This window comes from Alternaria infectoria, assembly GCF_024043175.1.
Source record: "Alternaria infectoria strain BMP 0036 chromosome Unknown scaffold_1, whole genome shotgun sequence".
Lineage (NCBI taxonomy): Eukaryota > Fungi > Ascomycota > Dothideomycetes > Pleosporales > Pleosporaceae > Alternaria > Alternaria infectoria.
This window is the reverse complement of record NW_026250690.1, coordinates 451,321-465,206: the sequence shown is the minus strand read 5'-3', so window position 1 is coordinate 465,206 and position 13,886 is coordinate 451,321. Positions and strand designations below refer to the sequence as shown.

Sequence of the window (13,886 nt, the reverse complement as noted above, 5' to 3'; positions counted from 1 at the left end):
CTTGAGCATCAACGGAAGCCCTTGTTCTAAACCTACCCACGTTCCCGAAAGCATTACCAGGAAAGTGCAGCAGAGCCAACGTTCTGGCATGACCCGGCACAAGACAACTCCTCGTACCAAACATAAGCAAGACAATTGCTACTCAGGCAGAAAGTCAGAGAATGAAGCAGGTGGAAGTAGTGACATAACATGTGTACCTCAACACGAAAACCCCTCCAGATGTGATATCAAACCCGAACGCCGCGGCTATGCATCAAAAAGCGCAAACTGATATCCTCTTGGCTGTCATACTACCTCCGTCCCTTTCCTTGTCCACCACCACCACCTCCGCCCATACCTGGCATGCCGCCCATGCCACCCATCATCTTCATCAAGGCGCCCATGTCAGGCATACCTCCCCCTCCCATACCACCGAGCGCGGATAGATCGGGCATGCCGCCGCCGCCACCGCCTCCTCCACCCATCATCTTCATCATAGCGCCGATATCTGGCATGCCGCCGCCTGCACCACCTGCGCCGCCACCCATACTTTGCATGCGCTTCTGCATAGCCGCGAGTTGTTGTTGCTTGTTGCCTCCACCCATCGCGCCCTGTGCTTTCTGCATGTTAGCCATTCCTCCCTTCATCTTCTTTGCCATACCAGCCATCATGCGGTGTTGTGTAAGCAGTTCCTCGACTTCGCGGACCGAGGTACCAGAGCCGCGGGCGATACGTGTCATACGCGTGGGTTGATCGACAAACATCTTTCCGTCCGACTCCAGCTCTTTCTCAGTCATACTGTCACAGATGTAGATCATGCGCTTCAACTTTGTGCCGCCTTCTTCGTCGTCCATGCCGCCCATCATGCTGCTAAGTCCAGGAATCATGCCCGCCATCTTCGACAATGGCCCCATCTTCATGATGTTGGAGAGCTGATCCCGCAGGTCCTTGATTGTGAAGATACCCTGGGTGATGTGCTTCATTGTGTCCTTTTGGTCGAGCTTGAGTGATTGTACGTGTTCGACGAGCCCTTGGACGTCTCCCATGCCGAGCAGCTTCGAGACGAAAGCCTGTGGCGCGAAACGCTCGAGATCCAGCATGTGTTCTCCGTTACCGAGGAAGACGATAGGCGTGTGCGTTGCTGCGACGGCGGAAATGGCGCCACCTCCTGCTGCGGCACCGTCCGTCTTGGTGATGACGATTGCTCCGAAATCTGCGGCCTCTTTGAAAGCGCGTGCTTGCGACTCAGCAGCCTGTCCAATTGTTCCGTCCAACACCATGATGGTCTGGTCGGGCGTCACAGCGTTCTGAATCTGCACCATCTCGTCGAACAGATCCTTCTCTTGCCTGTGTCGTCCCGAGGTATCCACGATGATGATCTCGAAGCGCTCCTTCTTGAACTTCTCCACACCCTCGCCCGCCACCACCACGGGATCGGTCTGTGTATGGCTACCGTAGTATGGAATTTTGGCTTTGGTCGCGTTCTGCTTCAATTGGTCGAAGGCACCGGCACGGAAAGTGTCGGCGCACACCAGGCAGGCCTTGAAGCCTCTTGCCTGGTACCATCTCGCCAGCTTTGTACACGTCGTCGTTTTACCCGCACCCTGGAGACCGACGAACATGATGACGTTGGACTTGCCCTTCTTGGGCTTGAAGGGCTCAGCATGGGGGTCGACCATCTTGACGAGTTCATCGAAGACGGCCTTCTGGATGAGGCGCTTCTTGTTGACGCCCGGCGCGAGGTGCTTGAAGTCGACGGCCTTCTTTATCGATTGGCGCAGGTTCATGACGAGTTTGACGTTGACGTCGGCTTCGACGAGGGCGTTGGAGATCTCCTTGACCATGGCTTCGAAGGCCTGCGCATGTTAGCCACCTATCATCAGTCGCCTGCTCGGGGCGCGCACCTTCTCGTCGAGGTTGGGCGACCTCGTGAGGTCGGTGACGGCGGCATTGATGCGCCGCCCGAGATCCTGAAGCACCATAGCGGCGGTTGGTAGGGAGAGATGATGGTAGGGGTAGGGTTGTGGGTGTTCGGTGGTGTGCCTCTCGTGGTGTTCTGTGGGGAATCCACTATGGCGGGGCGCGCTTGCCGTCGGCCATTTGGGCTACTAACGCCGATCGCCTGGAACTTTTTTCTGCGACGCGATTTACCTGCAGCATTCACACAATCCGACTTTCACAGCCACAATGGTCAACACATCGCTGAAACGGAGACGGACCGAGGAGCAGTTGCGCGGAAAGGTGCCCAAGAAGGAGAAGAGAAAGGTCAAGAAGCAGAAGAACTACCACAGTTCGAGCGAGGAGGAAGGCGGCGCGCGCGATGCTCCATTGCGCGGAAGCAGCCAGGAGCCCGAGGAGCCATTCCAGCCGTCTGGTGTCAATGCGACGTTACCCGGAAAGCAAGAGCTCTCGAAGCAGCAGCTGAGAAAACAAGCAAAGTTCGAGGCCAAGAAGGCGGCACAGCAAGCAGCAGCGGCAGAGGAGTCTTCAGCCAGCGACGACGAAGAGGAAGTCGAAGCGGCGCCCGCGCAGAAACCTGAGCCCAAGTTCAAGGCCAGCATACCTGCACAGGCCCCGACAAAGTCGGCACTCAAGAAGACTGCGCCCGTCGACCATGAAGCGCCATTGCCCAGCGACGCCGAAGACGATGTGGAGGAAATGGACGACACTGAGCCTGAGGCGGATGAGTTCTCCATTGCCGACTCCGAATCAGATGCCTCCGAGACCTCAACCACGGCCGCGCGCAAAGTACGGAAACGAAACGACCCCGAAGCCTTCGCCAACTCCATCTCCAAGATTCTTGGTTCGAAGCTGACGACATCGAAACGCTCCGAGCCCATTCTGTCCCGCAGCAAAGACGCCGCAACCGCCAACCGCGAGCTCGCCGACTCCAAGCTCAGTGAGAAGGCGCGACGACAGATTGTTGCTGAGAGGAAGGCGGCACAAGAAAAGGGCCGTGTGAAGGACGTTCTGGGCCTCAACGACCCCAACGTCAGCACAGCCGCCACATCAGCGAAGGAGAAGGAGCTCAGGCGGACGGCACAGAAGGGTGTCATCAAGCTCTTCAACGCTGTACGAGCGGCGCAAGTCAAGGGTGAACAGGCCGAGAGGGAGAGTAAGGCGGGCATGGTCGTCGGCATGGACAAGAGGGAGGAGAAGGTGAAGGAGATGAGCAAGCAGGGTTTCCTCGACATGATTACCGGAGGACAGAAGAAGGAGGGCAGTGTGGAGGCTTGAGGGCGATTCTATATGCACAACTCGGCGTTTGGGACAAAAGCGACATAGCTTGAATATGTTCATGATACCATATACTATACATAAGTTCAGAGTCGTACTCAACGCCAGTTCATCTGCAAGCGGAGTGTTCGTATAATACATGTCGTCTCAAATGCTGTATGCGATATGACCCATAATACCTTCCAACAAATGTCGTGCAATATCTCCCCCAAGATGTCTCCCCACCGATAAATCTCCTGCGGATGTCACGACTCTTCTCCCCAAGTCCTTTCATTTGCTGTCGAAATCGCTAGCCTGCAGATTCCTCGTCATGCTCGGCAGTCGCACGACCAGTCCATCAAGCTCCTTGCTCATCTTGACCTGACACCCCAGGCGACTCGTCTCGGTAAGTCCAAATGCCAGATCCAACATGTCGTTCTCGTCGTCATCCGGCTCCTCCATCTTGTCGTAGTAGGCTTCGTCTTCGACTATGACGTGACATGTTGAGCATGCGCAGGATCCACCGCATGCGCCCTCCATTTCTATGTCGTTGGCTTGTGCGATGTCGAGGAGGTTGTCGCCGTCGGCTACTTCGAATGTGGAAGCATGGCCATCCTTGTCTACAAATGTGACTTTGCGTCTAGAAGGCGTCAGTGTTTGAAGTTGCTACAGTTGGGAAACGTTGTGACGCACTCTTCACCCGGTCGGGGTGGGTCCAGGTGACCGTGGCGGGATGCGGGCGATGAGGAGAATTGGCGGCGACTCTGAAGCCATGAGGGGCTTGTTGCTTTGAGAATAGTCGATGTTGATAGTGTAGACACTGCCGTTGTCTGTGTCTGAATCGATCTCCGACATGTCGCTGCCGTCCAATTGCTGGCGAACCTCCTCGGACTCGACGATGCGCCTCTTGCGCCCGCTATCCTCCCCTCCAAGGCGTTCACACAAGCTCTTCTAGCAGCCATGACGCCGAATTGATGCTCGCTAGCCGGCCGAGATTGGAGTCTAATAGGAGAAGGAGACACGGAAGCGAAGGGGTTGCAGTGTTTGCCGTGTCACAACGAGTGAATGCGCCGATAATTCCGAATGCTGTGAGACGTCAGAAATGTTGACGCACAGGCCATGCATGACCCCGGTCGATCTACCCAGCGCATCCACCACCGCGGGTAAGAAAACGATAAACATCGCCAGCCTCACGTAATCTTTACCCCAAAAACGACAGATAGAATGGCGACCTCTCGCGATGCCCCGAACCCCCTACGACCCTACTACATCCCGCCATCTATTGGCCCGCCGCCCGACGTCCCGCAGAACCAGACGTCCTCGTCATTACCGCCCGCTTTCAAGCCCAGCAACAGCAGCAAATCGAGTCTGGGCAGCCAGGCACGCGACATTCTTTCCGACCTAGACTATGACTCGTACTTCCCAGAGGCTTCGCCTACAGTCGCCGGGCATGCGAAGAAACTGCTCGATCATGCTCTGTGGAATTATACGAGCGTCCTGCTCGCCCAACCATTCGAGGTCGCGAAGACGATCTTGCAGATACACGAGGCAAAGGGACAATTGGCAGGCTTAACGGGTGAAGAGTTCGGCCACAAGAGCAGGCCCCAGAGCTTTGCGAGCGGAAAGTTTGAGGATGTATGTATTGGGCACTGGAGGGGCTCTTGACATGTGAATGTGGGCTAATCGATGCAGTATCCGCCCTCTGATGAGGAGTCAGACGAGGACTCGCCGGGCTACTTCACATCCACTGCCCCGCGCATGAATCCCACATCGCCGTCGCCATATTCGCCGTCTGTCTCACGATCGGGCGTCTCAGAATCGAGGTCTCCACGACGACGCCAGCGACGCCTCGATAGCCGATCCCGGTCACGAACACCCACTCGCCCCCCACCATCCGCCGTACGGAAACTAGATCTCAAGCGTCCAGACTCACTCCTCGAAGTGATAGGACAATTGTGGCAGAAGGAGTCTGCGTGGGGTGTGTGGAAGGGCACAAACTGCACTTTCATCTACAACTTCCTGCTCAAGACGACTGAGGGCTGGTTCAGGAGTCTGATATCAGCTCTGCTGAACATACCAGACCCAGGTCTCGTGGGCTCAGCAGGAAGTGGAATTGGAGGACTGGACATCCTAGACAGCCCAAGCCCACTGACGTCCCTCGGTGTTGCTGTCGCTGCTACAGCCATCGCAGCCACTCTCCTCGCACCCCTCGATATGGTGCGCACACGCCTCATCATCACCCCCATTCCATCCTCTCCACGATCTATATACCCATGCCTCTCTCTTCTGCCCTCTTTCTCCGTCGCCCCCAGCCTCCTCCCAGCTACCATAATGCACGCCTGCGTCCCCACTCTCATTTCCTCCTCAACACCGCTCTTCCTCCGTTCAACGCTCAGTATCGACCCTATCCTCACACCGACCACCTACTCCTTCAGCACTTTCCTCTCCTCCATATCCGAGCTCTTCATCCGTCTCCCTCTCGAGACCGTCCTTCGCCGCGGCCAGGTCGCCGCACTCCAGGACCACGAAACCCAGCGTCTGGCGTCTGAGTACCAGGCCCCACCCAGCCGTGCTAAGAGCCCAGCGTATGGTCTGGACAAGCCAAGTTCCTCTGACCAGAGCTTCAAGACTATCGTGGAGCCGGGTCAGTACAGGGGTGTGCTGGGAACTATGTGGTTTATCGCCCGTGAAGAAGGCATCAGTGTTTCTACACCGAATGCTGCTAAGGCGGCGAGTGCAAAGGCAATGGGCTTTTCAAGGCCTCCGCGCACAAGGAAGGGTCAGGGTATGCATGGGCTTTGGAGAGGATGGAGAGTGGGTGTTTGGGGCCTCGTGGGGATTTGGGGTGCTGCTGCTCTCGGAGGTGGCGGCGGTGAGTTCTAGACTGTGGTATTGCAAGTCAAGCACTAAGCACTTGAGCGATGATGTTATTTAGTAGATTATGTTGTTTTGTCATGATGTTCGTATGCGCATGCTGGGCGATGCTATATACACCACTCTTAGCTGATGTTGAACCAACATTTTCCTTTCACCCAACTTGATGTTTCAAACTTTTTTTCTAATTCTTGCATCATATCATCTGATTCAATAAATCTCTCCGCAATGCTATGGCTTCGTAGCCCAACCACGTAGGGTGGTATGCTGGTTTTTATCTTTCCAAAAGCTGACAACGACATCTGAAAGTGGAAAGCCCGACAGCGCATGGCATGCCAACTCACAAAAGCGGGTCGACTGCACCACGTGAATGTCGCAAATGCAACACAAAGCTGTTCGAGATCTTCTCACGGGAACATGCTATCATTGCGTACCAGTAAAGCCCAGCACGTAGAGGAGTGCCCAGAACCCCGATGGTATTGCCTGTCTTACCTGGTCTAGCCTAAGATAGTTTAGCGGTTCCCTTACATGGAAGTACCGTACCACCTCACTTCTTATCAGCCACCACCACGTGTTGATTGTGAGTGTCAGCTTCGATTGGCTCGTGAACTTTGGTTCACTACAGACATCGAAGCAAGAGAAAGTTTCGAGACGTAGACCCCCGTCATTCATACACACATCAAAGCTATCGCAATCATGGCGTATACCAAGGTACCATCTCAATGGCCTGCCCGAAGGACCAGACCGCAGTCTGAGTCAAAGGCGCACTCGATTTATCATTCATGCATACACGCCTGGGAAAACCCACCAACATGTCAGATCCCTCTTCCCTTTCAATCCACCCAGCCGACAATGATGAACTCTCAACTATGATCTCACGGGTAAACTTGAGCGGCAATACAGTCAGAGTCGCACATAGCGCAGCTGTCACAGAGATGAGGTTTTTGGAAAGAAATCTACCGATTCGCCCCATGAGTATTCAGTCAGCAAGTCGCTTGCTCTCACTGCCCTCGTAAGTACGCCTGTTGATATGCCATAACATGCATATCTCGCCCGAGCTTGGTATCGACTTCATTGAGGAATTCTTCAGCTGTAGGCAGCTGCAGAAAAATATGTTGGACGAACTTAGTCCTGCCTTCGATCTCGACAACTACGTCAACGAGCATGCAGAACCCTGTCGCTACGAGCCAAGCATGGTCGTCTGTGTGGTATCATCCACGCCTCGATTTCACATCTTACGTCTTGTGACAGTATTTGTACGAGTACCGCGCGCGGATCGAGGATCCCACTGTTGCTATAACGCAGTCGCTGGGCTTTTCCCTCTATATCTGAACGAACTCAATGTGAGACTAGCTCCTCACAACCATGCAGATGACTACGACCAAGAGCTTCTTTACGGCGACATGAAGTCAAGGCCGAATCGCCTTTTCCTTGATTATGTGGTGGAAGGCAAAGTGAACTCCAAAAACATGAAGTTCAGCCTTCCTGGTCTACAGAAAGAGGATGATGGAAGAGACAAGACAACGCGCTCCGAAGATATCATCATACCAGGCACAGAAGTCTTGTACGGCATGCATGTTACGGAGGATAAGGCGGGTGTCCAGACTGAGAGAACATCCCTGAGTGACGTGCGGTTCCGCCCAACGACAGAGGGATCAGGGGGCGCAGTGGCCACGCGCTGAACGGCATGGATTCCAGGAGTTCCATCAATGAGAATATCGGATACAACGAAAGCGAGGCGCTCGCGTTCGGCTCACTACCCGAGCGTGCTGGTCGAACCCGAGGAAAAGAGACCCAGCCAAACGGAGTGTTTCCTTGTGAAATGACATGAACTGGGTTACATGTCACAACTAGCTGTTCCTTGAACAGCCCCACTCCGTTCCCTTCTCTTGCCAGATGAAACGCATTGCAGTGAAATTTCTGCCTTATCGCGTATCTAACGTATCCAATGCTCATGCACCGCAGATTGTGTACCACACCTGGGCAACTCAAGGAAACGCTATCCGGACGTTGCAATCAAATTTCCGGCTTGTCACGCCACAAGAGACTCCAACAGTTCTCACAGAATCTCACAGAATCTCACATACCTTGGCACCTGTCAGCGGGTCTATCGCGGTCACTCTCTGCACGATCTGATATCGTTTGCGCGCAACTCCCGACGTCCATATTCCGCTCCACTAGCGGGTCCGACATGGTGGCAACGACGGCGGTCGCGCAAACTTTCCACACGGCATGCTGGGCATCGGCATCGGGTGGAGCTGGTGTTGACAGACAGCGGCCCGTACGTTACGAAGTATAACCACCGGCACTCAACTCCTGGTCCGTGCACGTAACCACCGAATCACAGCCATGGAATTCCTCTTTCTAACACTTTTCTGGACGAAATGGGCGTCAAGTGTTTCTAAACGAAACGGCGCTACGCCTGTCAAGCATTCCACACAGGAGACCAGTGTTTCGCCACATCGCGGACTGCAGTGAAGTGTCAGTAAACGACCTTGGCAGGACCCGTAGAAATCACATCCGCATTGACTTTACTTTCCGAACCAGTAGCTTCCGTGCCTCCTTTCAATGAGTCGCATGTTTTCACAAGCGCTGCTATGCTTAGAACGGCCTAAGGATCACGGTCATGTCCACTTCCCAAGCGATCCAGAACACCCACAATCACGGAAGGAAGACTGTAGTTGTCGATGAAACCAACATCCTATCTCCTGGAATTGCTACAACGGGAAATTGTCGTCCGTTGGGAACCAGGTCACCGGTGTCTAGGCGCCTGGCTTGCATGAAGATGTTTGGTACAATGCGTGGAGGACTTTTGATATAAGAATCAGGACGACCGTCCAACATCTACAACTCACCAGCAAGCAATACATTCGTTTCAATCGCTTTCTACACTCGCTTTTCAGCACTTTACATTCGTTCCTTCACTTCTTTTTACCAATTACTACACAAGTTTCATTACTGCTAGCCAGAATGAAGTTCTCCGCCTCCGCCATCGTTCTCAGCGCCGTCGCCCAAGTGGCCACCGCCCACTACTTCTTCGACACCAACCTCATTGGTGGTGTTGCCCAGCCGCAATTCAAATACGTCCGCCCTTCCACTCGCAAGGTCGCGTACAACCCCATCAAGTTCTCCTCCAACCCGGCCGCCGACATCCGTGATGGCTCCACCGCCGACGGTCCCGACATCGTCTGCAACCAGGGTGCCGCTAAGACTGGCGGCAAGGTCCAGGTCCTGACCGTCAAGGCCGGCGACGACGTTACCGCCAAGCTTGGTGTTGGTGCCAAGTTCCAGCACCCGGGCCCTGCCCTGGTCTACATGTCCGCTGCTCCCGGCAGCGTCCAGTCTTACGACGGATCTGGCGACTGGTTCAAGATCTTCGATGAGGGTGACTGCGGCAGCGGTGACTTCACCAGCAACTCCTGGTGCACCTACAACAAGGACACTGTCACTGCCACCATCCCCAAGGACACCCCCGACGGCGAGTACCTCGTCCGCTTCGAGCACATTGGTGTTCACCGCTCCCATGTCAACCAGCCCGAGCACTACGTCTCGTGCATGCAGGTCAAGGTTACCGGCGGTGGTAGCGGCAAGCCTGGCCCCATGGTCAAGTTCCCCGGTGCTTACAAGGCCACCGACCCCTACGCCAACTTCAGCATCTACAACGGCCGCAAGGCCTTCCCCATGCCCGGCCCTGCTGTCTGGAAGGGTGGTGCTGCCGCTGGTGGCTCTTCCTCTGCTCCCGCCAAGGAGGAGGTCTCCCCTGCCCCTGCCGCCCCCGCTGCCCCTGCTAAGTCCACCATGGCCACTGTCGTCGCTCCTGCTCCTGCTGCTCCTACCAAGGAGGCTGCCCCCGCTGCTGGCTGCGCTTCCATGTACGGACAGTGCGGTGGCAAGGGCTTCACCGGTGCTAAGTGCTGCGCCAAGGGTAGCTGCAAGGCTGCCAACGACTGGTACTCCCAGTGTGTCTAAGAAGCTAGCTCGTGTGCTAGTATTTACTCGGAGATTTGTGTATACTTCCCATTCTTTGTGTCTATAAGCGAGGCGTTGCATTAGTGAGCCTCTGTTTTCTTGGGCACGGGTTCTCTAGTAGAACACCCCTTTAACTTTCTGCTTGCCTGGTTGATGTGGTTCAATCCTGTATCATAGCAATATCACATCATTAGTCTTTATTCCAGATTCCCTTTGCCTGTGCATTTTTCGTATGAGAGTGAATAAGAATACTTGAGACAGGTGTACAGTAATGTAAAGGTTCTTCCCATCTCTATAGCCATCTGCCCAAATTATGGGCCTTGATATTCAGCGAAACCTGGAACGATAGAGGCATGTACTAATGACACTATTCAGAACTCGAATGGTTGACCATTAATCGACAAAGGATCCCAGTGGGTTTGCATCAATTTTAGCTTTTCCTTCCAGTCTGCTTGGTCCTTGGGAAGATCATGCGCATTTTCGATGCGATCTAGTATCTCCTCGTACAGTTCAGCTGGTAGTCGTCGACCAAAAGCCAGGTTGAGATTCCGTCGATACTCTCGCCGCAAATCGCGCGACACGAGTGGTAATAAGGCATTGATGAGAGGTCCCTGGAAATGGAGGGCATTCATACCTGACAAGGACATATCAAATTAGTTGATGTGATTACGTGTTTAAGTTGATGTCTTACCGAATGTTTCACCCGTGATGAAATAGTTTAGATAGAGAAACGCATGGGCACAGTCCAGCGGGCGTTCTGGATACGGCTCGGCTCTGGGCTCCTGGCTCAGTAGAATTTGGAGGAATGCCTCTATTTCATCGACCGGCACGGAGCGCTCGAGCAAGTTCAGTCGCGCTCTTCCCAAAACGTCCATGCGCAATATGAGAGCAAGTGGAAAGGCTCTGACATTGCCGCGCGGTACCTGGGCCATTCGCTTCAACTCGAGACAAACGCGTGATGTAAAACGCGCTATGGGGATGTCGACGTTTGGGCTGAGTCTGTAACCTGCGAACCATGTGTAATCGTCGTCGTCAAAATTAGAGTCCAAATCGTCTGAATCACTGACTTCTGATGCTGAGTCCCAGTCATCGCCAAAATAGGTATCGATAACATCCACAGCAGAACCCAGGTGTTTATGACGTCCAGGCGTATCGAGCCTTTTCATGGCGGCGATCCAAAACGACGCAGCCAGCTTATCTTCGCCTTTTTCTGAGAGATGTTTGTATTGAACAAGGCTGATTCTTACACCGAAACTGGCAAACAGGAGTTGGGACTCCAAATAAAGAGCCCAGCTTTTGAGTTGGAGTGGGGTCCAGTGAGACACCGGCGCATCTTCTTCTAGTGGGTTTTCTGATCATAGCAATAAGCACATATCCAATATCTTAGTAGGTGAAAGCTTTTCAACATACCTTTGCTTGTTAGAGGCGAATCGGCCTCCCAATACCGCTCTCTGGCAAGATCCCGGACTTTGCCGGAAGCTCCTCCTTGTGTCTTGAGATCTGTACAGAGTTGCTCCAGCTCAAGCACGAGATCGTGTGTAATGTGTCGCAATCTGACATGGTGAGCACACTTGCGCGCCGTCTTCCACCGATCAAGCAATTGCGATTTGTCACTCGTATCTCCGAGCTCTTTGCATACCCTCACAAGGTCTTTCAGTGTGCGCGTCTTTCGCGTCTTTGGTGTCTTGCTATGAGAATCGCGTCTTTTGCGTTTGCCGTTGCCTTTGCTAGACAATTCGGCGGTTTGAGCTGAAACAGACGTAGTAGTAGGAATACCACCCGCGCTGGCGAGACGTGCCCGATTAGCTTGGATGAGTGCCGATAGTGAAGCGTGAAAAGCCTCGAGTCCCCCGGTGCCCGATGGTACGTTCGTAGATGAGCTGGCTTGCATCGTGATCGCGAAGTGGTATATATATTTAATGAATGTTTCAGGTGTGCTGAGCTGCTCGTGCGGGTCTCAAACGTAAGCTTAGATATGGGAGAAGATAGAGATCAAAACTCGTAAAGAGTAGCCGCAAACATCGTGGATAAGGCCGTCTTATGACTGGAGAGACATGTCGGATACGATTACTGTGCCGCAGTGCTGAATGCATGCTAGGCTACAATAGGCAATCCCTTGTTGTCCAACCCCGGTCCCCGCGGATGTCGACATGCGATTAGGTGGCTACCAACTGAGCTTCATACCACGGCAGACTTCATCTGATGGTGTTTTGGTTGTGAAGTGATGATGTGAAGAACCGTCAGTTGGGGAGGCGCGCTGGAGGATAGTCTTGCTGGCACGTGCTGGGTGTGACGTCACAACTCCCGAGGTCCAGTTCATCGAGAACACGCGCCCGCCAACAGCTGGGGCATCCGCATCACTCCGGGTATGTCGAATGGATTTCCATTCTCGGTCAATCTCAAAGTCTTTGGACATTACGACAGACGGCAAATGCCCTCATACTCGAGGACTACCAAAATGCGGTACTATCGGCGATCGCGAGACCCCACAGCCCATACCTAGGTACATTACCAGGAGTGCAGATACCAGCAAGTCAAGTCAATACAGCAGAAGCAGAACATAATTGCTGATCGCACGTATTGCCCCACTGTTGACCCAATCCGCCTTCTGCTAATGTCAATATCCCTTTTCCTTCGCTACCTAGGGACGAGGTCGTTTCTCGCCTGCTGTTCAAAGCGAAAACAATGAAAGTTCGGCGGAGTGCGTGGTGCCTGGGTTCTGCCCTAGGCTGCTACACGGCTAGTTAGCCATAAACACTACCACAGATTCCCGTAAAGAGAACATCGGTGCAACAGCGCAGATAATCTTACTATTCCACCACATCATGTCAATCCATAGTGTGTCCTCAGTGGCTGTCACGGATTCCCCTTTCCACGGTCGCAATGTGTCTAACACCAACACGGACGACGTAAAGGCCGCTTCATTGCTAGGCCTACCAGCCGATCTACACCTCAAAATGTACGCCGAGATGTCGCCTCCGCTCAACGGCCATATCGCAGACTACCAATCTCTTTTCCTCTCTTGCAAAAAGCTCAAGGCTGAAGCCGAAATCGAGATTGTCCGAAACATGCAACACTTCCTCAGAGACGTAATGAGTACCTGGAACAAGGCCTATGGCGCACCGCTCCGCATCAATATCCCTATTCAGGTCGATCAGATCACACATGTCGAGATCGGAATCCCGACGTCAATCCTGGATAAACCGGATATATTCGCCAGGTTTCCAGCCGCTTTTGCGCTCTTGCCTTGCTTGTATATCGCTAGTCTCACGTTTATATTCTATGACGATAAAGACGGCTGGGGGGATATCACTCCGTCTGCTCATAGAGAACGCGTCCTCAATTCTTTTCGATTTGAAGATCATTTAGCAGAGATGGTGACGAGAGACATAAAGCTCTGCCTCGACAACGATACCGAGTCACCCCACGCTCCCGGCAGCAATGTCGATGAAATCAGATTCATCTGGGAAGATCAGCTGAAGTCAGTCACGAGTACTTCTTACTCTGAGAGGGTCAAGGGTCTTGGATATACGGGAGCCTATGAGCTTTGGTACCTAAGGAAATCGACAAGTTCTCGTGGCATCTTTGGTTTTTTCTGGAAAAGGAAGCAGCCTTAAACGTACTATCCAGTATCGCAAGAGGAACTTGGCTGTGTTCGCAGTTCTAGTGTTATCAGCGGTCTACGCACGGACTCGATGTTTAGCACCAGTACATGCTACATCTACTAGCAGATATAAGACATCAGAAGCTAGTGTCTCGGGGAGTACTTTCCTGTCTAGAGCCAAATGGAAACATCGTAAGCAAACAACATGAAACACCACAGTATTGTCAATACTACTAGCTTCATT

The 13,886-nt window shown here is 53.4% G+C and overlaps 5 protein-coding genes across 5 annotated transcripts; 3 read left to right on the top strand and 2 right to left on the bottom strand.

Annotated features, from left to right (window-relative positions):
- Window positions 1-290: 290 nt before the first annotated feature.
- J4E92_000173 (uncharacterized protein) lies at window positions 291-1,961 on the bottom strand (the record flags this gene model as incomplete). Its single annotated transcript, XM_051491592.1, has 2 exons — window positions 291-1,835; window positions 1,884-1,961. The coding sequence occupies 2 exons, from the start codon at window positions 1,959-1,961 to the stop codon at window positions 291-293; spliced, it is 1,623 nt and encodes a 540-aa protein (XP_051357104.1).
- A 205-nt stretch (window positions 1,962-2,166) lies between these two features.
- Window positions 2,167-3,216, top strand: J4E92_000172 (uncharacterized protein; the record flags this gene model as incomplete). The annotated part of the gene is made up of 1 exon (XM_051491591.1): window positions 2,167-3,216. The coding sequence occupies one exon, from the start codon at window positions 2,167-2,169 to the stop codon at window positions 3,214-3,216; it is 1,050 nt and encodes a 349-aa protein (XP_051357103.1).
- Window positions 3,217-3,486: 270 nt separating this feature from the next.
- YAH1 (mitochondrial matrix iron-sulfur protein) lies at window positions 3,487-4,157 on the bottom strand (the record flags this gene model as incomplete). Its single annotated transcript, XM_051491590.1, has 2 exons — window positions 3,487-3,835; window positions 3,889-4,157. 2 exons carry the CDS (start codon window positions 4,155-4,157, stop codon window positions 3,487-3,489), a joined length of 618 nt encoding a protein of 205 aa, XP_051357102.1.
- A 262-nt stretch (window positions 4,158-4,419) lies between these two features.
- Window positions 4,420-6,078, top strand: J4E92_000170 (uncharacterized protein; the record flags this gene model as incomplete). The annotated part of the gene is made up of 2 exons (XM_051491589.1): window positions 4,420-4,830; window positions 4,888-6,078. 2 exons carry the CDS (start codon window positions 4,420-4,422, stop codon window positions 6,076-6,078), a joined length of 1,602 nt encoding a protein of 533 aa, XP_051357101.1.
- Window positions 6,079-9,039: 2,961 nt separating this feature from the next.
- On the top strand, window positions 9,040-10,038 carry J4E92_000169 (uncharacterized protein; the record flags this gene model as incomplete). Its single annotated transcript, XM_051491588.1, has 1 exon — window positions 9,040-10,038. One exon carries the CDS (start codon window positions 9,040-9,042, stop codon window positions 10,036-10,038), a length of 999 nt encoding a protein of 332 aa, XP_051357100.1.
- Between the last annotated feature and the right edge of the window lie 3,848 nt (window positions 10,039-13,886).